At 61.1% G+C, this 24,228-nt stretch overlaps 2 protein-coding genes across 12 annotated transcripts in view; one reads left to right on the top strand and one right to left on the bottom strand.

Moving 5' to 3' along the window:
* On the top strand, positions 1–11,668 carry RCOR2 (REST corepressor 2). The gene is made up of 12 exons (XM_030569461.1): positions 1–894; positions 3,168–3,224; positions 3,997–4,077; positions 5,531–5,583; positions 6,004–6,165; positions 7,868–7,992; positions 8,204–8,273; positions 8,557–8,790; positions 9,463–9,540; positions 9,736–9,793; positions 9,982–10,208; positions 10,463–11,668. Exons 1-12 carry the CDS (start codon positions 768–770, stop codon positions 10,805–10,807), a joined length of 1,617 nt encoding a protein of 538 aa, XP_030425321.1. The 5' UTR covers positions 1–767; the 3' UTR covers positions 10,808–11,668.
* Positions 11,669–13,087: 1,419 nt separating this feature from the next.
* The window catches only part of MARK2 (microtubule affinity regulating kinase 2), a 115,183-nt gene continuing 104,042 nt past the window's right edge, over positions 13,088–24,228 (bottom strand). For 4 of the 11 annotated variants that reach the window (XM_030570951.1, XM_030570953.1, XM_030570952.1 and 1 more), the window contains 5 exons: positions 22,602–22,760; positions 21,145–21,396; positions 19,585–19,611; positions 16,516–16,560; positions 13,088–16,189 (listed from right to left, as the gene is read on the bottom strand). In XM_030570951.1, the coding sequence (XP_030426811.1) occupies positions 15,838–16,189; positions 16,516–16,560; positions 19,585–19,611; positions 21,145–21,396; positions 22,602–22,760 (835 nt within the window). In that variant the 3' untranslated portion in view covers positions 13,088–15,837. The remainder of the gene's footprint in view (positions 16,190–16,515; positions 16,561–19,584; positions 19,612–21,144; positions 21,397–22,601; positions 22,761–24,228) is intronic. The other 7 variants (XM_030570955.1, XM_030570958.1, XM_030570954.1 and 4 more) reach the window with 7 other exon arrangements.

The following is a 24,228-nucleotide window of genomic DNA, read 5'->3' as shown; positions in this document are numbered from 1 at the left end:
TTTTCCCCAGCAGCAGTAAGCAGCAGGAGCCGACCGAGGAAGCTCCAGTCTGACTCTCATTGTGTGTGTGTGTGAGAGGAGAGACGGAGGCAGGCACAGGAGCTCCTGTAAAGCCTCCTGCCCACGCAACTTTCCCACCAGGGTTCCCCCCTCCACCACACACACTGAGTCAACCCCCCTCTTATTGCAGCATCCCCAGACCCTGGACTCAGGACCCCCCCTTTCCACCCCCTACTCCTGGAGGTCACTTTTATTTTTGTGCACAAGTTGCTACATCTTTGGAGGAAGAAAGAAGCCATAGAAGGAAACTGGGGTCAGATCGTCCCCAGGGGAGAGTTGGGGGGAAATCCCGAATTTTTAACCCAACTCCCTCCCCCATTTTTTGCATTTGGTAGGTTATTTTTTTGCGGGTGTGTGTGTGAAGCATCTGGAATCTCAGGTGTTGGGAGCAAAGGGGTTTGTTGGAAAGTCCCCCCCCCCTCATTTCAGGGGAGTTTGGGAAACTTTTGAATGGGAGGAAAGATTTCAGTCTGGGAAAAGAAACCCTGAAATCCTCCCCCTCTGCAGGGAATTTTGGGGATCCCTCCATCCTGGGATCCGCCCCCCATGGACTTTTCTGGGGTTGTAAGTTTCGCCCCTCGCTGTTTTAATTTTTGATTGTTCAAGTCGCCACCAACCAGCGGGCGCGTCCTCCACCCTGAACCAGTGCTAAAAGGGGGGATTCCTGTGGTGGAGGGGGCCGCAAAGCAGAGGGAGCTGGGGGGGCAATGCCTTCCGTGATGGAAAAATCCGGCCCGGCCTCCGGGATCCTGTCGAGGAGCCGGGCGAAATCGGCCACCAATGGCAATCATCAGACCTCGGAGGATGAGAGCAGCGAAGAAGAGCATTCGCACGGTAAGTGCCAGACTGGGGGCACAGCTATTGTGCAAGGGGCAGGGAGCTAGCCACGGTCCACTCCACACACGGATCATGCGTGCGTGTCCCGGAACGGGAGCCGAGAATGATTCACTTGCCACATGCCTGTGGACTGGGGGGCTCGTGACACGCCACGAGTGTGGACTTAGGGGGGCTCACGCCATGTGTGCGGTCTAGGGGGGGTGTCGTGATACGCCACGCGTGTGGACGGGAGGGTCACGCCACACTTGCAGACCGCACCTCCCCGTGGAGGAGAAAAACTCTGTTGGAGTGCGAGGCCCTAAGGGTCAGGGATAGGGAGCTGGCGACAACTTCCCGGGTCTGGGGAAGTGACAGCGAGTGGCCGGGTTCCCCCAAAACCAGGAGGTGCGAGGGGAGGGAAGCTACTATCTCCCCAGTGACTTGAATTAACCCCACTTTCTACGGCGTCTCGGGATCCCCTCCACACCTGGCGTTCAACGGGGAGACGTGGTGACCCCCATGGCTCTGGGGTTAGCCGAGGCGCCCGGGACTAGAATACAGTGTAGAATGCAACAATGCTGGAATATTATTTCTCCTGCAATCTTTGCTGGGGCCCGATCCCTGGGAGCTGGCGGGGGGAGGACAGAACAACACTAGGGTGTTGGGGGCCAACCCCTTCCTAAACTTAGCCCCAGGGTGGGCAAAGGGGCACTCCCGGCTGAACAAAGAGCCGGGGCATCACTGGAAGGTTGCTTTTGCTAACAGCTTCGACCCCATTGTCCCCTGGCGCCCTCGTGTGTGCCTGCTGCCTCCCAGCGTCAGCCGGCTTTGTTAGCCCCCCTCCCCCCGCCGCTCACCAGCGCCAGCAAGGGATGTGCTGGGGGGATCCAAGGAGATTAGAGCGGCTGATTTCTCCCACCGGCCATGTGGAATCCGTTTGGGGAATGTGTGTCGGGGGGGACAGTTACGTCCCTTTGCTGCTGGCTCTGGGGAGGCACAAGCAACCCAGGAGTATGGGGTGGGGGGTCAACAGGGTGGAGTGCTAGTCTGCTGTTTGGACACCCTCCCTTCTCAGCCCTGTTAGCCCATCACTAAGGAAACGGGGGCCTCACCTCCGAGACCTCTCGTGTTCTTCCCCCAAGTGTGCAGGGGGTGGCGTCCCACCGCCCCCAGCTGTTCTAAAAACACCCTCTCCTCCCCAGCGAGAGCCCCTGTCACAACTGCGCCGCAGCCAGCCACCACCCCCTGCCGGGGGGGGGGTGCATCCTGTAGGGGTGGGTTATATTGTGTGCAGGAAGGGGGCAGCTACCTGGGTGGTACCCATCAACAGCTGGGAGCCCTTCCCACTCTATCTTCCCTGTGGGTGTGGGATCCGTCTAGGAGCAGACCTCCTCCTCCCCCCCCGCCGTCCTCTCCCCATCTGCCCCCCCCCTCGCGTGTGTTTCTTGGGCCCCGTGCCGGAAAGAGAAAGCAGGGCAGCTCCTTGGCAGGCGCTGGCTAAATGCTTCCAGATCAGGCTGCAGCTGTGACAAGACAGGCTTCCTGGGAAAGGGAGCCAGGGATGAGGTGGGAAGTACAGAGGGGAACGGGATAATGCAGCCCCCCACAACCCGTGAACCAGTGCGGTCTAGAGCTAGGTTGCTTGTTCAACTCTGATATGCAGCTGCCGGGGCGGGGGGCTGTTTTGTATAAAGGTATCCCTGGCCTAGTGCTGGGATGCAGCCACCTCTGGGGAGGGCTGTCTGGGCTGATTAACAGCTAAACAAACATACACTGTAGTTTGAGAAGTGAAGGAGAAGCTGTACTTATTTGACAGGGTATTTAAAAAGAATGGTATTACCAGAGCTAGGAATTAATACTGCGTTAGGACCGGCACTGACTGGGAGGGGAGAGCCCCCTACTGAGCCCCATCTCACTTCCTGCCCCACAGCGCCCCCTAGTGCTTAACTGTGGCATTGGGGTCAGCACTGACTGCAGGGGAGAGCACCCCCTACTGAGCCCCCTGCCCAGCTCCCTGCAGCACAGCGCCCCCTAGTGCTGCATTGGGGTCAGCACTGACTGCAGGGGAGAGCACCCCCTACTGAGCCATCGCTTCCTGCAGCACCTTGTGGGGCCTCCCAACCAACCTGTGTCACATCTCAGCCCTGTTCTGTGCAAGCTTGGAGCACACAGGAAGGTCCAAGACTTCCCTCCCTTAGGGGAGGGTAGCTAGGGGTTGGGGGCCTAACTCCTGGGTTCTCTCCTTCAACTGCAGCTGCTCCCTCACACCTGGCCCTCTCCTTCCCTTGCAGACAGCATGATTCGGGTGGGGGCTGATTACCAAGCTGTGATCCCTGAGTGCAAGCCAGGTAAGGGAACTGATGCATCTGGATTCTTGGGGAGGGGCAGAGACAGCAGGGGGCACCGCTCCTTAGAAATCCTTACTCCAATCTCCGAGGACCAATGGCTGTACTCCCCAGCCTCGCTCAGTGAGAGCTTGATGGGGGGAGCAGTGGGGCGGTTGGTCTGTCTGCAGGCAGCCTTCCCCCCTCACAAGCTGCTGGAGCCCCCTCCCCCAAGACAGTGCCTGGGTGGGATTGAATGGGGGTGCTGGGCTTTGTTAAGGTTCAAAAGGGCGGAGGAGCAGAGGGGAAAAGTGTATACTCACTTCCTCCTTGCATGGTGCCTGCCCCTGCCAATGCCCCACCTCCCCCATTACCAGGAGCAGAGCAACATACTCTGGGCCTGATTGTGCCCATAGTCTCTCCTCCCCCAGCTTGTGCATTGGCACAGCAAGAAGCTTTTCCTGGCATAGGGCCACAGCTGCCTCCGCTGCCAGCTGGGCTGCTGGGGGGCTCAGTACAGTGGCTTTTCTCTCACCGAGGCTGTGGGCTGGGGTTGAGGGCATCATCAGAGCTGTGCAGTGGGCGGAGCCCAGGGCTGGCATAGCAGGGGGCTGTGGGTCAGGATTGAAGGGCACTGGCAGAGCTGTGGTGTCTTGGTCCCTGCTGCCCTCTTCATTTTGTGGAGTGAGTCCCCAAGCAGAGCAGGGGCTTGGGGGCTGTGTGATGGGTGGGGCCCAGGAGTGTCTGGTGGGGGGATCTCTGTGCTGACCCTTTGTCTCCTGTCTATCTGATGCAGAAAGCCCCGCTCGCTACAGCAACAAGGAGCTAAAGGGGATGCTGGTCTGGTCGCCCAACCACTGCGTGTCAGATGCTAAATGTGAGTAGTCCCTAGCCCCAATCATTAGCACATGGGCCCCACAGCCAGGGCACCTCCTGGCTGGGGCTGTTCCCCCTCCCGCTTCCTTATCTGGGCAAGACACCGGCCCAGCAATCCCTCCCCATCTCCTCTAGCCCAGGAAGCACCCCCATGCGCCAATCAATACCCCAATCCAGCCCAATGCGTGGCCCTCTCTTCGTCCCTGCCCAAGCCTAGCTCACTGCCTCTTTCACCGGCCCAGTGCACTGCCCATCTCTCGCATCTCCCACAGCCCCTCATCTGCCAGCCCAGCATGCTACCTCCTCCCCTCCCCTACCTCTGTCCCCATCGGGCCCACCAAGCAACCTCCACAGCCCAGAGTGCTGCGTCCTCCCCCACCCAGCAATCCCCTTTGCCCCTCAAGCCCAGCATGCCTTCCCTAGCCCAGTGCACAACTGCCCCCAGCAACCACCCCCCAAGCCCAGTGTGCTGCCCCCCTTGCCATAGCCAGCAAATCTCTCTCCCCCTTTCCTTGGCCTAGCAGTCCCCTCTGCCCTGCCCATCATACTGCCCCCTTACTCCTCCCCTCCGCTTACTCCCACAGATGCTCTAGATGAGTCATTTCTAACCCTTCAGCTCTTGCTGCAGTGGGGTTTAGGACCTGGGGGAGATGGCCACGGTTTGCCTCCCTCCTTCTAGAGATATTCACTGCCCAGGATCCTGCTTCCCCTTCCTGCAGGGCAGGGCAGGGTTGAGATCAGAGAAATGGAGTGGGGAGTTTCCAGGCTGGGGATCAACTTCTTGCCCTGCAGGGGTGCATGGGGATTGTGGGCTTAAACAGAATGTCTGGCCTGTCACTCCCACACAGCCCTTGGGTGAGATGGAGCATGGGGGCTGGATGGGTCTCACACCCCAACACAGAGAGACAAACTTCCAGCTCCACAGCATCAGACAGCTCCCTTGTATGCACACCCCTCATGTATCAAAGATGCGACCCTGCGTGCGCCCCTCGTGCATCACAGGTCCACGCCGCATGCATAACCCCACATCTGACATGCCCCCTGCGTGCACACCCGTGTATCAGACAGACACCCCGCCGCAATGTGCATGCCCCTGCATCAGACACACCTCTGTGCATGCACACTCCCTCATCAGGCATGTCCCCACATGCACACCGCCTCCCCCCATGTCAGGCACAGCCGTGCACACATGACCCGATATCAGACCCCTCCCACACACAAACCCAGTGTTAGACGTTTCCCCTCCCCGCACATACACAATCAATATCACACCAACCCCCACCTAACACACACCTGGCATCAGACACCCCCTGCCATGCACGTGCTGTGTTGTCTCAGGCTGATCTGCACAATGGATGTGATACCTTGGTTGGTGGGACTTGGTGGGCAGGGGAGGGTCCTGCAGGAAGGAGTTGTCCTGATTACTTGTCTTGTCTCTTCGCTCCCCTTGCCAGTGGACAAATACATCTCAATGGCCAAGGACAAGCATGGCTACAACATTGAGCAGGTAGGGGGATTCCCCACACCCCACACAGATCCCACAGAGTTTGGTCCTTTTGATTCTCGTGTCCCACAGGTCCCAGGGATACTACCCCACCTTATCTCACCATGCCCTGGGATGCCTGACCTGGCCCCTCCAACACACACACCCCGGGATGCTACCCTGTCCTTGGGACACTGAACCCTGTGCCCCATCTCACCCACCCTCCATTGCCCTGGGGATGCTGACCCTGACCCCTTCTGCCCTGTCTCACCATCTTCCCCATCCCCAGGGACACATCTCCTCTACCCAACCCCCAGGACACCCCAATCCTCACCCTAGCTCATCTCCCTCATTCCATCCTGGGGATCCCCCTCATCTCCATCTCATCGTCCCCTCCCCACCCTGCGGATGCTGCTGCCACTCTCACCCCCCATATCGCCCCAGGCCCTGGGGATGCTGCTGTGGCACAAGCATGACGTGGAGAAGTCTCTGGCTGACCTGGCCAACTTCACGCCCTTTCCAGACGAGTGGACGGTGGAGGACAAGGTGCTGTTTGAGCAGGCGTTCAGCTTCCATGGCAAGAGCTTCGCGCGCATCCAGCAGATGGTACGTGCTATCACACCCCCTCAGCCAGCAGATGGTGCTTGCAACTCACCCCTTGCAACCAAGCAGATGGTACATTCCACTGCTCTCTTCTCCCCCATACAACCTGCACATGATACCTACAATCTCCTTGCAGTTGGCACATGGCACCTGCCACCCTGTCTCCCCACCAGCAAATGGTACCTGCCGCCCCCACCCACACAACCAGCAGTTGGCACCTGACATGCCTGCTCTCCCCCGCCAGCAGATGGTACCTGCCATCCCTCTTGTAGTCAATAGAATTGGCATATGCTACAATTCCCCCCCCCAGCCATCACATAGTATGTTCCATACATCCCCACCCAGCAGCCAGCAAAGATGGTACATGCCACCAACTGCCACCTGGCAGCTAGCAAAGATAGCCTGTGCCACCCTCTACTCCCATAGCCAGTGAATGGCATGTGACCCCCTCCCCCTGCAGCAGCTAATAGATAGTATATGGCACCCTTGCTTTCCTCCACAGTGACCAAATGGCATTTGCCACTGTCTCTCCCCCTGCAGCCAGCTGGTGGTATGTGCTAGTGGCTGCACCGCCCCCTGCTCCCAGCAGATGGTATATGCCACAGTGTGCCCATCTCCCGCTGCTGCCAGCCCCCAACCCTGTGTGATGGTGCCACCTCACCCCATAGGGGCCTGGCATGGGGGTGGGGACTTTGTGTACCCTCCATAGCTGGGGGCCCACCTTCCTTCCCATGAGGATCCTGGCAGGCCTCTCCTTCCTTTCCCCCTCCTACTTTCTCCCCATACTGGCATCTTCTCCTCCCCCCACCAACCCCCACATCCCAGCTCTCTCTGCAATCTCCTCCTCCCCCTGCATCTCCTCCCACCCCTGCCCTACCCCATTTCCCATCTGTCACTCCAGTCTCTTCCCCCACAGCATCTCCTCTCTCCCTCATCCCCCTGGCATCCCATCCCTTGCCCCATCTCTCCCCCCCAGCATCTCTACCCACCCTTCGCCCACCCCCACTGCATTCCATCCCTCCCTCCTCCTGCATCTCCTCTCACCCCTGCCCTTCATACCCCTGTCATCCCATCTCTTGCCCTATCCCTCCCTCCAATCTCCCCCCCTCCTTCAAGCATCTCCTCTCCCCATCATCCCACTGGCATCCCATCCCTTGCCCCATCTCTCCCCCCCAGCATCTCTACCCACCCCTCGCCCACCCCTACTGCATCCCATCCCTCCCTCCAATCTCTCCCTCCTCCTGCATCTCCACTCACCCCTGCCCTTCATACCCCTGCCATCCCATCTCTCGCCCCATCTCTCCCTCCCCCTGCTCCCCTGCATTCCTATCCCTCCCTCCAATCTCCCCCTCTCCTCCGAGCATCTCCTGTCCCCATCATCCCCCTGGCATACCATCCCTTGCCCCATCTCTCCCCCCCCAGCATCTCCTCCAGTCTCCCCCTCCTTAGCCCTCCCCACATTCCCATACCTCCCTCCGGTCTCCCCGACCCAGGATCCCATCCCTCCTTTGAGTCTCTCCCCTCAACAGGCATTTCCTCCCGCTCCCTCCCCTTCCTTGTCATCCCCTCCCTCCCTGCACCATTCAGTCTCCCCAAGCACATCACCACTCCATTCCCAGATATTGTATTCCCTCCACCCCTCTGCCAAGCACCTCAACCCCCCACTCCTCCCAGGCATCTGACCCCCGCTCCTATCTGTCCCCAGCTCCCCGACAAGCTGATCCCCAGCCTGGTGAAGTATTACTACTCCTGGAAGAAGACAAGGAGCCGCACGAGTGTCATGGACCGACAGGCCCGCCGGCTGCTCAGCAAGAAGGAGAAGGATGACAGGTGTGGGGGGGGAGGTACAGGCGTGGGTGGGGTGGGGGGTTCTGGATGAGGGAAGGGGGGCAGGCTAGATGGCCATGGAGGGGGTGGAAGGCAGACAGTGGGGACAGGGGGTTTGTGGTGAGGTGGAGGGAGGGCCTTGGGGGTCAGGTTGGGGGGCAGCCTGGGGTTCTTGGTACCATCCCCTCTAACCCATGCCATGCTCCCCCCCCAGTAACGACGAGATGGAGGAGGGACGGGCAGCCAGCGAGGGGGAGTTTGATGCCTTGGACCCCAAGAAGGAGGTGAGGGGTTGGGGGTGGGATGGCTCACAGGCAGGTGGGTGGGGGAGGGCACATCCTCACTCGCTTGGGCTCTGTGCTGAGGGGTGGGAGAGGGGACCCTGGGCTGCAATTGCTCCTTAGAGGGCACTATGCTCCAGGGGTCAGCATGAGGTCAGCAGGGGGCACTGTGCCATGGGACAGTGTGGGGGGTGCTGTGCTGTAGGAGGAGCCAGTCCATGGCACTGTGCTGCAGCAGAGGTCCCTATGGGGCACTGTACTCAGACCAGCTCCATTCCCCGCCCAGCCGAGCTACCAGAAGCTGCCGAACAGCCGGCCAGGCCCAGGATCGGGCTCAGGGCCTGTGAGAAAGGAGGTGCAGCTGTCGCAGTATCGGCACCACCCACTGCGCTCACGCCGGCGCCCCCCCAAGGGCATGTACCTGAGCCAGGATGACATCGCTGGCATCTCGGCCAGCCCTGATGTGGGCACCCTGGCACTGCGCCACCTCGACTCACAGCTCGTCTCCCTCAAGCGCCAGGTAACCCCGACCCCCCATCACCCCTGCAAAGCCCCAGCCCTGATCTGGGCACCCTGGCGCTGCGCCACCTCGACTCACAGCTTGTATCCATCAAGCGCCAGGTAACCCCGACTCCCCATCATCCCTGCAAACCCCCAGCCCTGATCTGGGCACCCTGGCGCTACGCCACCTCGACTCACAGCTCGTATCCATCAAGTGCCAGGTAACCCCGACCCCCCATCATCCCTGCAAACCCCCAGCCCTGATCTGGGCACCCTGGTGCTACGCCACCTCGACTCACAGCTCATCTCCCTCAAGCGCCAGGTAACCCCGACCCCCCATCACCCCTGCAAACTCCCAGCCCTGATCTGGGCACCCTGGCGCTGCACCACCTCGACTCACAGCTCGTCTCCCTCAAGCGCCAGGTAACCCCGACCCCCCATCACCCCTGCAAACCCCCAGCCCTGATCTGGGCACCCTGGCGCTGCGCCACCTCGACTCACAGCTTGTCTCCCTCAAGCGCCAGGTAACCCCGACCCCCCATCACCCCTGCAAACCCCCAGCCCTGATTTGGGCACCCTGGCGCTGCGCCACCTCGACTCACAGCTCGTCTCCCTCAAGCGCCAGGTAACCCCTGAGCCCCCTTTGCCCCCAGCTCTCACTGACAGGCCTCTTCTCTCCCCACCCACCCAGGTCCAGTGCATCAAGCAGATCAACAGCAGCATGAAGCAGGCCCTGGAGGGTGGGATTGACAAGCTGCGGCCCCCTGAGGTGAGATGAGGGGCACTGACCCCCACGTAGGGGGAGAAGGAACCAGCTCCTGTTGGGGGAGGTGAGGTGCTGGGCCCAGCTCCCACGGGGCACAAGAGTTGGGGAGAGGAAGTGCATGCCCAGGACCCACCCTTTGGAAGGGTGAGGGAAGGGCAGGTTTGAGTCCCAGCCTGATGTTCTCCACTCTCCCGCCAGGGGAACAGCAAGTTCAACTCGCGCTGGACAACGGACGAGCAGCTGCTGGCTGTGCAGGGTGAGCTGGGGCGGAGGAGGGAAGGCTCCAGGGAGGGAGTGCCGGGGGGGTTAGGCGCCCCTCCCATCATGGCTGCCCCCTGGGTATGTAAGTGATGCTGGCCTGGGGATGTAGCTGCTCCTGGACTCCCTCCCTGCATGCGGGGGCCCTGCCTCCCCTGGGTAGCTGACACCCTCCCCTTTCGCCAGCCATCCGCAGGTACGGGAAGGATTTCCAGGCCGTGGCTGGGGTGATCGGCAACAAGACGCTGGCCCAGGTGAAAACCTTCTTTGTCAGCTACCGGCGCCGCTTCAACCTGGAGGAAGTGCTGCAGGAGTGGGAGGCTGAGCAGGGGGGCTCCCCAAGGGGCCGCTCCCCCCCCCATGACACCAAGAGCTCCAGCGTCTCACTGGCCAGCAGTGAGGACGATGATGAGGTGAGGAAGGGGTGAGACCCATGACCTGTACCCACAGACCCCTCCAATCCCAGGCCAGCTGGTGCCCCTCAATCCAACCAGCAGCCCCCTGCCATCCCAGCCATCCATTTGCCACACGCAGCCCCTGGCTCTGACACTTCCCTCGGTCTGACCCACAGTTCCCAGCCCGGGTGCTCCGCACGCTCAGCCGAGGCCCCTTGGTCCGACCCCCAGCCCCCGGCCCTGCTGGCCCTCACTCTGTTCTCTCCTTACAGGTGCAGATCACAGCCGTGTCCCGCTCTGCCCAGCAGCAGCCGCAGCCCCCAGCATCCACTGCAGCGACTCTGCCCTCTGCCTCCCCCCGGCTGCCACCCACCACGCTGTCACAACCTCCCCCCTTGCTGCGGCCCACGCTGCCCACAGCGCCCACGCTGCACCGCCAGCCACCCCCCCTCCAGCAGGGACGCTTCCTGCAGCCCAGACTGTCGCCCAACCAGCCGCCCCCGCCACTCATCCGTCCTGCTGCCTCCCGCCACCACGGGCGGGGGCCCCAGCACCCCTCCTCGCTGGTGGGCATGGCCCTGGAGCCCCCTCCCCCCTCCTCCTCCAGCTCCCTCTGAGGTTTTGGGGAGAGGCCAGCTGAAGCCCCCTACTTCCTTAGTGTCCTGGATCCTGCTTGGTTAACGGGTCAGGGGCTCCATCTACCCCATAGTGACACACTGGGGATGTCTCTAGGACCCCCCTCCCCAGGGGAGGGAGACTGAAGGACTTGCATTGGTTGAACCCAGCCCCCCCAGCATGGTCCATTTGGGCTCTAAGCGAAATCCTGGCAGGGGAGTGGGTACTAATGCCAGCTGTGGGGAGCCTGGGGTAGGGGGGGAGGGGAATTCTTTACTTGTAGAGGGATCAGTTCAATGGGGTGGCACACCCCCTGCTGGTGAGCCATGCCCAGTGTGGGGCAGGGACCCCTCCTCACCCCTAGGAGCCTGGGCAGGGGATGGGCATGGGGCTCCTACCTGTGGCTGAATGAGCTGGGGGATGTAGCTCCACCTGGTGGGGAGGGGTGTGGGAATGTTCTCCTGGCACTGGGGAGGTGGGAGGAGCTGATGCTGGCCCCTGGCTGGCAGAGCAGTTGCTGGGGGGCGGGTGTTGAGGGGCAGGAGTAGCACAAAATCCCCCCCCCCACGGGGCACAGCTCCCTCACCTTGGGGGGCAGCACTGGCTCCCAGGGGGGACCTGAGTGCCAGGAGCCAGGTAAAGGGTAACCAGTGTTAACATGGGGTGAGGCACGTGGAGGAGAGTTAGGGGGAGCATTGATGAGGCCTTGGAAGAAGCACAGAGCTGGGGGGTGGGTGGGCACCCCCCATCTAGAGGACAGCAGTTCAGTCATCTGCACTGCCATGGAGACCCCCCCCCATGCTGGGTGCATGCTGCTGTGCTGGGGGAGGGGAGTCTGGGCAACGGGGCATTTGTAGGCAGGGCTTGTAGCTGCAGCCCCAGGGGTGGGGTAGGGGGAGGTAGGAGCTATGGGGGGGGAGAAGGGGGTTCCGTTCATGTTGCATTTTGAATAAAAGTATTTTACTAGATGTGTCCTGAGTCTGTACATGTGCTGCCCCCCCCCTCCATTTCCCTCAGCCACCCTCCTGTCCCCCAAAACATCAGCTGCCCCACTTCCCGCACTGCAGAGGGGCCATACACGCCCTGGAGCCTCCCACCCCCCTATTGCCTGGGGCAGGAAGGGCCTGTGCTTGGCCAATAGGCACACCAGGCTCTTGGGCTCTAGGTGTGCTGAGCCCACAACTCAGCTGAGCACTTCCCCCAATGCCCAGGGCCAATGTACCCCCCAAGCCTGGCCAAGGCAGAGACTGACATGGCAGCCCCAGCAAGGATTTAGCCCCAAGCTTAGGCAAAGCTGGGAACAGCAGCCAGCTCCTCTGGGCCCTGGGCGGGCTGGGTCTGCCCCCTCCTGGCTGGAGGCAGCAGGGGCCCAGACTAGCAGAGACAAGGCAGGGGAGGTAACAGCTGTTACTGGATCAGCTTCTGCTGGGGGCAGAGACAAGCTCTGCTCTTCCTGTCTGGAGCTCAAAACGCTTGGCTGGCTCCCCTCACCCCCCGAGCTGGTCTAATTCGAGCTATTGCCTCAGCCAGCTTGCCGCTGGGCTGGGGCAGTAGAGTGGCCGCCCCTTGCAGCAGCCAGGTAGGTAGGGCCAGGGGCAGGATGGAAACCCACCAGCAGCTGGGGCTGAGAAAGGTGCATTCACTTTGGTGGGGACAGTCCAGGGGGCCAACGCCCCTGGAGCTGCTGGGCTGGAATCTCTTGCCCTGGGTGCCTGGAGCTGGGATAGACCTGTACAACCAGCCCCTTGAGCCTGGGTGCCTGGGACAGGAGCCCTGCTAGTGACAGGGCACAGCCCAGAGTGAGGCATGTGGCTCTAGGAGAATCCAGCTGGGGGCCTCAGCTGCAGTGGGCTGAGCTGCAGCACCAGGGAGTCTGTGGCTCCTACACCTCTACAGCTGACTGCAAGGAGGCCTGGACAAGGGGCAGCCTTGGGGCCCAACCCAATATGTCTTTGGCTGAGCAAACCCCAGGCCCTCCCCTGGCTGCAAAGCACAGAGTGGGGCTGATGAACCCAGAATGGCCACAAGGGGAGCCAAGACTCCCCCTAAAAACAGTATGTCTACAGCACCTTCTGGCCCAAGCTCCGGCCAAATCACCTCCCCCCGAGTGCGGGGTGGGGGGGCTGTTTATATAGGCATTGCAGTTGCCTCTGAGGTAGTGCCCAGAGAGCCCCACTTGTGCAGCTCCTTTGGGGCTGGGGAGGGCCACCAGGAGCTGAAGGAGGGACATGGGTGGGGCAGGATGGGGGGCAGAGGAATACAAAACAGGAGGCTGCAGCAGCTCTTTCTGGAAAGTTTTAATCTAGAACCTGGAAAACTACATCAAATCGCAGCTCCGCTCCAGGGCCCCAACGGGGCCAAAGCCCTCCAGGATGGGGCAGTGGTAGCCCCCCCCAAGAAGGGGGCAGCATAGAGCCCATTCCCTGACCCCCTAGCAGGGGGCAGCGTCAGGGCCAGAGCAGATTTTTTTTTATTTAAAAAAAAAAAAGGCATTTTTTGATCAGAATAAAACAAAACAAAAAAAAAAACCACTCACAAAACCGAGGTATCAGTACAGATATATACAGGTGGGGGGAGGGGAAGGAGAGGAACAGCCCCCCAGGGGCAGGGAAGTATATTATTTAGCATCACAAGTGTGGCTATGATGGATGGAGAAGCCTAGTGGCGATGGGGAGGGGAATGTTAGTGCAGCCAGTGCAAGGGGCAGGGGGGAAAGCAGGGGAAATCCTGTAGTCAGTGTTGGGGGGGGGTGGTAAATGGAGCCAGTGTGGGTCCTGAAACATTGGCTGAGGGGGTCCCTGCTGAGCCAGGGCCAGCTGTGATTGGAGGGGGATATTAGACCCTCTCCCCGCAGCACCACACAACTGCTGCCTTTCCCCTGCCTATTCTGTGCCCCCCATACTCCAAGGCAGTACCCGCCCCCCCCAGTGCCTAACCAGAAAACGGGAGCAGCTCTGAGCTCAATCAGGACCTCTGCCATGCGAGCAAGGCCTCCCCTCCCCCTACCACTACTCCCGCAGAGGGGAAACCAGAGCCAAGAACCAATGGCTGGAGAGTGGGAGGAGCTTCTGTTCCCAGGCCAGCAGGTAACAGGCCTCCCCCGCCCAAAATCATTTGGCATTTCCAAACCCAGCCTCCCACGGAGAGGCTCGTCCAAAGCCCAGCAATGTGACCGTGCCTGGGACACGCTGTGGCTCCTACAACTCGTCACCCCTGGCACAGGAAACTGGACACGGATCAGGGCCAAGCACAGGGGCTGGGGGAAGATGTCATGAGTTCCCCACTGGAGAGGGACTCACTAGATAGAACCCAGGAATCCTGACTCCCTCACCCCGGAACACTGGACCCCTTCCACTGCTCAGGGTAGGTCCCCAGTGGGGCCCACTGCTGCTAGGGAACGGGGGGGGTCCACTCACCATCACTGAGCCAGTCCCAGGGAGACCCTGCCCCACCCCACGTGGGGCAGAGGGCACAGCTGGTGGGCACAGAGGGGGAAGCTGAACTATAGCTGGGGAAGATCCAGAGAAGGGGCCTCGCTGAGAGCTCCCTGACACCCAACAGCCCCTCTAATGCCCCAGGGGTCCAGCTGTGCCCAATGCAGGCCAGGGGGCAGCCTACTCCAGGGATGGGGGGAGGGGGTGAGCCAGCCCTAGAGCTGGGGGGAAGAACACCAGAGCTGCAGTGCAGTTTAAAAACATTCTCTTTATTGTGTCTAAGACAGGGGCTCAACTCAGGGCAGAGCCCCCCAGGGAAGAGGCCTCAGACCCCTCCAGCCTGACACACCCACACCTGTCCTGGGGGAAGTCACCCTGGGACCAGGGAGACTCAGTATGAACCACCCCCACCTGTGAGATGTACGGGGGGGGGGGAGGGAGAAGGGAATGCATCCATCTCCCCCCTCCATCCAAGCAAGGGATAGGCAGCAGAGAGGAGGCTGCTGCCAAGAGCCACCCCCATCCCAGCCAGTCCCTGCACTGATTCCCCCCCCCCCATCAGGTCTCTGACATGGCCCAGCTGGGGGAGCTACTGCCAGACTGAGGGGGATGAGGTGCAGCTGGGGGAGGGCGCCAATCAACCAAGTGCTCCAGGCCAGAGGAGGGGGAACTCACAGCCCAGCCACAGCACCCCTCCCCCTCCTGCCTTCCTCCCCTCCCCCAGCAGAAGCAGAGCTGGGGAGGGGCTTGTCTGGTTGGGCCTGATCATCCCCACTCAGGGTAGGGGCTCAGCCTGGAAGCCCGCGTGCTACAGCTGGCTGGGGGAGAGGCTGCCAACAACCCCACCCCCCTATTAATGCCCAATAGGGGGCACCTGCAGGAAGGTGGGAGCTGCCTTCAGTGCCCAGCACAGCAGGCCCAGCCCCAAGCAACCTGCCCCCTATGGAAAGGGCAAGTTGGCACCTGCAGGAGGGGCTCGGTGAAAGGCATTGTGGGAGAGGTGAGGGGTGAAAGGCATTGCAGGAAAGGGGGCCGGACTTCTCTGGCTTTTGAACCACTTTTTTTTTTTTTTTGGTAAGAGCTCCCGGCCAGCATGGCAGGCATCTGAGGGGCAGTACCACGATTTGCTGGAGCCTCCATGCTGGCGGCAGCAGGGGGCATGCTGCCCCCCAGCCCTCCCCCCACCAACCGTCTCTGCTACCGCCCCCACCAGGGTATCAAAAAATAAACATTTCTCCAATTAATTACAATCCTGCGAGGGGAGGAGTGTGCGGCTCTGGGTCCCCCCATGCAATGCAGGGGGTGCATGTCTGCATGGGAGGCAGCTGTGCCCCCCTCACCTGGTGCACAGCCAGGGGGCATCTCGGCACAGCAGTGGGGGAGAGGAGGCATGTTTCTGCACCCCCTGTCCTGGTGCATGGCTGTGGGTCCTTGCAAGGTGGGCAGGAGCATCTCCAATGCCCCTCCTGGGCGCCCAGCTCTAGGAAGGAGGGTCTGCGTCTCATTGCCCCCGGCACACCGCCGTGGGGAGATCCTGCAGCTCAGGATCTCCTCGTCCCAGCCCAGGGCACGTGGGGTGCAGCGCAGCAGGGGGCTGGTTAAAGCTTGAGCTCATTGGCCACCTTGGAGGCAATGTTCTTGAAGGCCATGGAGGTGCCCGTTATCCGTTTGAAGCGCACACCGTTGAGCGACAGCCGCGGCAGCTTGCACACCTCCATCTCCCACTGCACAAAGGAGTCGTGGCCAGGTGCCCCGTGCATGCACAGCAGCATGTACTTCTCCTGCAGCTCGCACTGGCAGCTGTTGGCATCTAGCACCTTGCGGATCTCCTTCATCATCTCATTGGGCTCCATGGAGCTCGTTGTCTTCATGCTCCAGGTGAAGCGCAGCGAGCGAGGCTTGGCATCCCGGTTCTCATCCCGCTCTTTGTCCCCACCCACCATGTGAGGTCTGCAAGGGGGAGACAGTGTCAGTGCGGCGGGGGCACCCCACCCCGACTGCCCAGCCCTCAACCTGACAGCTGGAGGAGACAGAGGTGGCATTAAGGACAGATGGACAGACAGGAGCAAGGGCTGAGACAGAGGGTGCACTCCAGCTACGGGCCCCCAGAGAGCCCCCAGCCAGCTGGGGACCCTAGAAGAGAGGGAGCCCCAAGCCAGGGTTCCCCCCAATGAGAACCAGACAGGCAAAGCGAAGCTGAGCTGTGCCCCCCTCCCTAGGTTGCCCACTCCAGATCCCATGGCTGGGGGGCCGCAGGGAGGCAGCTCCATTCTCACCTGAGGGTCTCCACTCGGTCTTTGCTCTCTGGCTCATGCGGGTTCCTCAAAAAACAGAGTGGGAAAGTTTAGTTTGGACGGTGACGGGGAGCGATAATGCTGACGGCCGCACCCCACCACTGGGGAGCGAAAATGCTGATGGCCCCACCCCCGGGGGCAGCCCCCCCATAATTGCAGGGGGACAGGAGGGGAGTCTCCCTGCCTCAGCCTGGGCATTGGCACGAGACAGCTCCCTGCATGCCCTGCTCCAGCAGCCTCATGCTTGCTGGAGGGGGAGCAGTGCATGTTGGGAAAGGGTGCAACGGCAAATGGGTTGCCAGGAGCCCTGCTGCACTGGGAGGACTCCCAACACTGGGGTACAAGGGGAACCCCAAAGGCAGGAGAGGCTGAAATGGATGGGGTAGGATTCCGAACGCCATTGTCTCCTCTCCCCTCAGGGAAGACAGGAGCTAAGGCCATGCTGGGGGTAAGTCTGCTGCAGGTGTTGTATTATTGCTGGACATCATTCAGCGGCCCCAGGACAAGCTAACGCTTGGCAGCAGTGCTCACCTCCTGTCCTCAGGCAGGGACTGGGCCAGGATGGCATGAGTACCCGGCATTCGCCGACAGCGCCCAGCCCCTGCACTGTAGGGATCAGGCCAGTTTGAGAATGGCATAGTGAGTTATGGGCTCCGCTCTCAGGTCCAGGAGGAGTCCTGGCACCAGCCCCCAGATGCCCCTCCCTGAGCTGAGGATAGAACCTAGGAGTCCTGGCTCCCAGGCTCCCCCCCGTCCATGCTCCTGCTGGAGCTGGGGATAGAACCCAGGAGTCCCGGCTCCCAGCCTCCCAACCCCTCCTCCTGGAGCTGGGGAATAAAACCCAGGAGTCCCGGCTCCCAGCCCCCCACCCTCCTCCTGGAGCTGGGGATAGAACCCAGGAGTCCCAGCTTTCAGCCCCCCACCCTCCTCCTGGAGCTGGGGATAGAACCCAGGAGTCCTGGCTTCCAGCCCCTCCTGCTCTAACCCACTAGGCCCCCTCTCCCCCCAGAGCCAGAATCCATTCAGAAGCAGATCTAGGGGCAGGGACAGGTTTGGCACCTGCTGTTCCCAATAATGAAGGGGAAGAACCAGCTCAGAGCCAGGACATTACGAACCTCCCTGCCCCTTTTCCCCCAGATGTGCTTGGAGGAGAGCTGACTAGAGACCCCCTTCTCCATGGCCTTTTGAGGTGCCCCTCTCTGTCACATGATGCTGCTGATCACTGTCCTCTGAGTCCACCTTCTGCACAGCATCTAGGCCAAGGACACAGCCTCCCAGGAGCAGGCTCCAGCCAGCAGCCAGGCAGGGGTGGGGGAACCCCCCACTTTCCATCCAACTCCCACCCTGCATGCAGGAAGCAGAATCCCAGAGCCCTGGTCTGTGCCAAGCCCTGGCTTGGCTAAGGCAGCCCCAGTCCTGCCTTGTACCAACCACCTTGTCCCACTAGGGGAATCAGCACTGCTCCCTGTTTCACCACTGTCCCACCCTCCCTTCCCCTGGGGAGGGCCCACAGCCCACACTGCCTCATGCCCACTCTCACCCAGGGCACCATGGCCCAGCCCAAGCCCAGTCCCTGGCACCCAGGGACCAGCTGACATCAGCACAAGTCCCAGGGGATGGGTGTCCCCACATGGCCAGGGCCAGAGCAGTCACCTAATCCCTGCCTCAGCCATCTCCTGCTGCTCCTTGGGGGAGGGATCCCTAGGATGACACCCAGCCTAAGACACAAACAGCGCCAGGGCCCTGATCCCAGCTCTGACAGCTAGCGAGGAAATGGCACAGAAGGGGGCACAGGAGCGGCGGGGACAGACAGAGTAAATCCACGGCCAAATCCCAACTCTCCTCCCCCAGCATAGCAGCCTGAAGCCCATCTGCTTGGCACAGGCCATGCTGCCTGGCCAGCTCCCTTTGCTGGTTATGGGCGCACAGTCATGCAGGGAGCCATGCAGCACAGCGCAGCCGCCTCCTCCCCACAGACTCTCAGGGCCAAGAGCAGCTAGAGTCCAGGGCTCTGCCCCAGCCCTGCCTGGGCCCCTCCATCTCGACCTGCCCACTGTCCCAGCCTGCCCCCCATCCCAACCCACAGCCCCCCCATTGCCCCAGCTCTGCCCCCTAATCCTGACCTACAGCCCCCTGCTATTCCAGCCCTGCCCCCACAGCTCTGCCAGGAGTCCTGATTCCTAGCTCCCTCTGCTCTGCCCACTGGCCTGATGCTGTCCCCAGGGCATAGGGACTATCCTTCCTATTTTCTCATAGAAGCGACCACAGTGAGTGTGGGGGGGAAGGTCCTTGTGGAGCTCGTTCCCTGTAGGAGCCAAGGCGGAGGCCCCACACCAGGCTCTCCTCATAGGGAGTAGTGACAGCCTGGGCCATAAGTGGGTGGCTTGGCTGATGAAGAGCCTGGCCATGTTTGCCAGCTGCTGTGGGGGTGGGTGGGGGGCCCTGCCAACCCTGCAGATCTGAGAATGAAGCATGGAGGGGGTGCGGCTTCAAGAGCAGCCAAGCACCCCTTGAAGCAGCTCTGGGGGACCCTGGCAGCTCCCCTAGAGCATATTCCCAGCAGGTTAGCAGGCATGGCGAGCACCTCACGAAGCCCCGCTCCTAGTGCCACATGCACGGGGAGAGGGTTAGTCTGGGGGGCGGGGGGTAGGTCTGGTTAGAGATCAGAGCCTCAGCACTGCTCACTAGGGAGAGGCAGGGCCCCCTTAAAGGGACAGTGCAGCCTATCAGGCCCCGTGCCATGCCACCCTGCCACCGGTGCTAGGCTATGACTGAGATGGCAGGGACTTTTCCAATTCCCCCTGCATCCATGGGGCTGGGGGAAGACTCAGAGCCAGGAGTAGGGCGCATGCCCACAGTATTGACCCCCTCCTGAGCAGGCTGCCCTCAGGGGAGGGGATTCTAGCCAGCTCACTAGGCAAGAAAGGGGGATGCCAGCCGGGGAGCCAATAAGCCCATTGTCCCTTTAAGCTGCTGTCAGGCCGCCCCCAGCAGACAGGGTGGGACAGGGTTAGTACAGGACGGACAGAACAAATCCAGAGAGACGCCTACCTTCTGGCAAACCTGAAAGACACATTTCTACAAAAACACAAAACAGAAAAGAGAAGGGAGAATGTTGGGTGCATCACTGCAAGACCCCGGCTCATGGGGAAAGGAGAGCCATGATGAGATGGTGCCGCGCCACGGGGCAGGGCAGCACTGCCCCTACACACCCACCCACGGCACAAAAGACTTTCAGCCGCACCTAACCACTAGGCCCTACTCCCCCCAGAGCTGTGAGTAGAATCCAGGAGTCCTGACCCCCAGCCCCACCCCACTGGACCCCACTTCCCTCCCAGAGCAGGGAACAGAAGCAAGCAGCTTTTGCTGGATGGAGTGGGGATTAGTGCCTAAGCAGAAGGAGGGGGGAGCTGCCACCATGAAGGGAAATGTTGGCTTCTGGGGACCCATGGCTTCTCTCCCAGGTTCCTGGAAGCAGCCAACTCTCACCCCAGCGAGCGACAGCAGAAGGGATCAGGGCAGAGGCTGGGCCTGAGGACAGGCCTGCTCAGCTGTGAAGCTCAGAGCACTTGACCAAACTCCTCCCAGAAATCAGCCCCATTTTACTGGGGGGAAATCTGCCACTCAGACACAGCAGAGAGTCACCCAAGACACCACCCCTTCCCCTCTCTGAGCTGGGAATAGAACCCCTGAGTCCCGGCTCCCAGTCCCCTCCCCTATGCTCTAACCCACTAGAATGTACCAACTACAGGCATTTCACAAGCCCCCAGTCTTTGTCGTCTCCAGTGACCCCTGGGGGCCCAGCAGCAGCCTTACAGTTGCCCTGTGGGTTCTGGGGAGCCTGGCAGCCCTGGGGCAGGGGTTAGAAGACACTCCCCTGCACCAACAGGCCTTGGGCCACCTCAGCCCAACCTCCAGTATGGTCCTGCGCTCAGGGGCAGCTCACTCAGCTGCTGGCCCTAGAGAGACCTTCCCTTCACTCGGCATCTATTCAAAGTGCCCCCTTGTACTGGAAACGTGCCCCCACTTTGTGCCCACTGCCAGAAAAGGCACCTTTCCCACTTCTGTACCTCCTGCTTTTTTGCCCTACCCTCTAGTTTTGCTGGTGCCCCTCAAACCTGACCCACAGCCCCCTGCTGTCCCAAGCCTGGAGCTCCCCCCACAGCTCTGCAAGTGCCCCTCAACTCCAACCAGCAACCCCCATTATTCCAGCCTCGCAGTGCCCCTCCACCCTGGAGCCCCTGCCATGGGCACATGGTGTTTTTGCAATACAGGACTTTACACAGATGCGGAGGGCAGCCTAAGCCAGATCAGAGCTGCACAACACAGACAGCAGCAGACGACAGCGCAGAGGGGCGATGAGCCAGCGGGGAGACCAGGGGTGCCAAGCCCAGTGCCTGGCACAGCACAATACACAGCTTGCTCTCACTCAAGTGCCCTTGCCAGGGCTGCGCAGGGGGCTCACTGCTGCTTGCCAGCCCAGGATGCTCTGTGCCTCTCCCTGGCCTAGGGATGCAGGTATTCCAGGAGCAGGTGAGCCAAGAGCAGCAAAACGCCTCCTTCTCCCCCCTGCATGGCACAGAGACACAGGCCCCACTCCCCCGCTCTCACCTGCGCACAAACTTGGAGGTGAACTTGCTGAAGATGCTGCCGGAGGCACCCCGGCGTCCCTGGCTGTTCCCAGAGGGTGAGGCAGGTGGTACGTTGTAGGGGAGGTTCTGCTGGTCCCGGACCTGCCGGAGTTGCCCGGCGTGGAAGGTACTGCGGCTGGAGATGCCCCGTGGGAAGTTGGTGCGTTCTGGGATGGCACTGCTGATGTTGTGGGCAGAGGGTGAAGCCCCTGGGACCCTCTGGGGAGCAGTGCTGTGGTGGGGGCAGAGATCCAGTCAGGGGGCAGTGCTGGGAGACATGCCCACTCCCCCCAGTCTTCTGGTCTGCAGGGGGCATTGATTGCCAGCATCCACTCACTTCCTGACCCAGGTGCCATCTGGTGCCAACCAGAGACTGGGCACCTCCTCCTCTGGGGACCAGATGGATCCAAGAGACTGCTAGTGGGGTAATCTGGGGCCAGATCAGAGCTGGTGCCTCCTGGAGAGGAGTGGACCTGTACCCCACTCCCCATGCCGCTAAGCAAGCCAAGTCCCCGTACCCTGGGCCAGATCAGACCTGGTTCCCATGGGAGGGGAATGACCCCATATCCCATTCCCTGGCCCCCAAACCAGCCAATCCCTCAGCCAGTCTACACAGCACTTAAACACCTGTGGCTGGCCTGTGTCAGCTGACCCAGGCTCGCAGGGCCCTGGAACCTGAGCCTGGACATCTATGCTGCTGTTTTACAGCCCTGCAGCCTGAGTCAGATGACACAGGCCAGACGCAGGTGTTTAATTGCTGTGTTGACATACGATTAGTATCAATATTAAGTGTAGCAGACACAGGCAGCTACAAAAGCCATGTCAGTCAAGATCCTGCCCCCTACCCCGGCCCCTCCCTGCGCAGCGCGGCTCCTTAGTGCCCTGGAGGAGAGGGGAGATAGGGCACTCTCGCATGCAGGAGTGGAGGTGCCACGGAGGCCAGTTGTCCCAAGGCCTCCATCTCTGGTTGCACGAGGCCTCAGTGGGGACTGTCCCCTGCCAGCTAGATGTGCAGCAGATGGTTATCTCCAGCAGCTGACCCCTCAGGCTCCCCTTGTGGCTGGAGCCCACCGATCAGCTGGGGTGCAGAGAACTAATGGGGGGGACCCTAGGGAGTGGCTAGCAGGGGCTATATGGAGGGAACGTTAACCCAGAGCTGAGACTCCAGCCCTGCACAGGCTTCCATCAGCTCTAGCCTTAGGGGACCATGGGATTAACCATCCCCTCCCTGAGTGGCTGGGGGGTCCCTGGGTAGCGCTGGCTACAGGGATCACCAAGTGCCACCCACCATGGACAAAGATGGGTGAGCCACATCTGCTGGGCCCCATGGCCCAGCATCCTCTTGCTCACTCACTTGCAGGCCCAGTGGGCCAGGGAGGGGTGTGCAAGAAGTGGGTGAGGAGTGGACACTAGGGGGCACCCTGCCTGCCTACTTGCCTGGGTCTTTGGGCCTCACAGTTATTTTCAGTGGGGGGCAGCGTGGGCTTGTTGGGGTGCACGGAGGCAGACATGGATTTCTGGTGCTGGCGTGGGCGCGCGGAGCCCACGGCGGCAGAAGCGGAAGCCGTGGAAGCCCTGGACCCCGGAGTGGTTAAACTAGGAAACAAAAGCAGGGGAGAAGCACAGATTTAAAGGGAGGGGAGGGGAGGGGAGGGGACATGAGGCTGTATTCAGATCTACATCTGCTCTCAGGGTCTATAAGGCCCCACACACCCTCCTCCACAGTGCTGGGACCTGAGGCATTGTTCTCTGGCACAGACATGGGGCCAAGCAGCATCAGCTGCATTTGGCCCACTAGCCACCAGCCCAAGAGCCAAGCTTAGCTGGCCCCAGGATCCGGGAACAACTCTTGCCCTGTGCACCCTAAAAGGAAAGCCCCAGCCCATGAGCCAGCTGGCAGCTCCTGAGTGGAGCCAGTGCCCCCTAGAGGGGAAACGCACCAGATCCCATTCCCCACCACCCTGAACCATCCAGTCCCCTGCACTGTGGCTGGACTTGGAGCCGATGCCCTCTAGAAAAGAAAGGCCACAATAGCTCAGTCCCCTAGCCCTGCTATGGCCTCCTTGCCACATTCCCTACAGAGATTTGGGGGTGGGTCACCCCAATTTATAATCTTACAAACTTTTCAGGAAGACCTAAGCCCACTCAGGAACAGAAATACCCAGCTCTCCTGTGCTGCCCTAGAGATACAGCCCCATGTTGGCAAAGACAGATCAGGGAGCAGAATATACAATATACAGCCCAGTATATGTGTATATGGGGGGGGGAGGGACACACACTCACATACAGAATGGGCAAGGGGCGGGTGCTGATGAAGGTGAGGGATAAAATAAAGGAGATGGGCAGTGGGGTGCAGGTGGGCACGGAGCCTCTCCCCCAATTGGGGCCCTGCAGCAGTGGGGGATGCTGAGTGCACAATGAATGGGAGCGGAGATGGAGCAGCAGCAACGGGAAGGAATGGGGGTGTCATGCTCCAAATAGGGAACCTTTTGCTGCTCTTCAGTCTGAGCTCAGTGGGGTCTAGAAGCAGTCAGGCACCCAGACCCCAGTCCCCAGGCACGGGGGGGGGGGGGCAGGGGAGAGGGACAGTGGGATGCACAGAACCCAGTCACCTGGCACTGCAGGGGGAAACAAACAGAGCCCAGTCTCCAGGCACTGCCAAGGGAACAGCAGGATGCGCAGAGCCCAGTCCCCTGGCACTGGAGAAGGGGGACAGTGAGATGCACAGAGCCCAGTCCCCTGGCATTGGAGAAAGGGGACAGTGAGATGCACAGAGCCCAGTCCCCTGGCACTGGAGAAGGGGGACAGCGGGATGCACAGAACCCAGTCACCTGGCACTGCCGGGGGAAACAGAGCCCAGTCCCCAGGCACTGGAGGAAGGGGACAGCGGGATGCAGAGCCCAGTCACCTGGCACTGGAGGGGTGGGGAATAGCGGGATACACAGAGCCCACTCAGCAGGCGCGGGGAGGGGAGAGGGGCACGTGGAGACGCACACGCAGAGCCCAGAGGCTGTGGGAATGGGGTAGGGCACTGGCCTAGGACTTCCCCAGCTGAATGCACAGA

Source organism: Gopherus evgoodei, chromosome 7, assembly GCF_007399415.2.
Source record: "Gopherus evgoodei ecotype Sinaloan lineage chromosome 7, rGopEvg1_v1.p, whole genome shotgun sequence".
Classification (NCBI taxonomy): domain Eukaryota; kingdom Metazoa; phylum Chordata; order Testudines; family Testudinidae; genus Gopherus; species Gopherus evgoodei.
The sequence above is the reverse complement of the archived record's forward strand: the minus strand, read 5'-3'. Positions and strand labels throughout refer to the sequence as shown.

Excerpts from the sequence above, each read along its gene's own strand:
- RCOR2 (XM_030569461.1), top strand. The coding sequence starts at position 768 with ATGCCTTCCGTGATGGAAAAATCCGGCCCGGCCTCCGGGATCCTGTCG. Across the intron at positions 895-3,167 it reads CGAAGAAGAGCATTCGCACG|ACAGCATGATTCGGGTGGGG; the intron begins GTAAGTGCCAGA and ends CTTCCCTTGCAG. Across the intron at positions 10,209-10,462 it reads GCAGTGAGGACGATGATGAG|GTGCAGATCACAGCCGTGTC; the intron begins GTGAGGAAGGGG and ends CTCTCCTTACAG.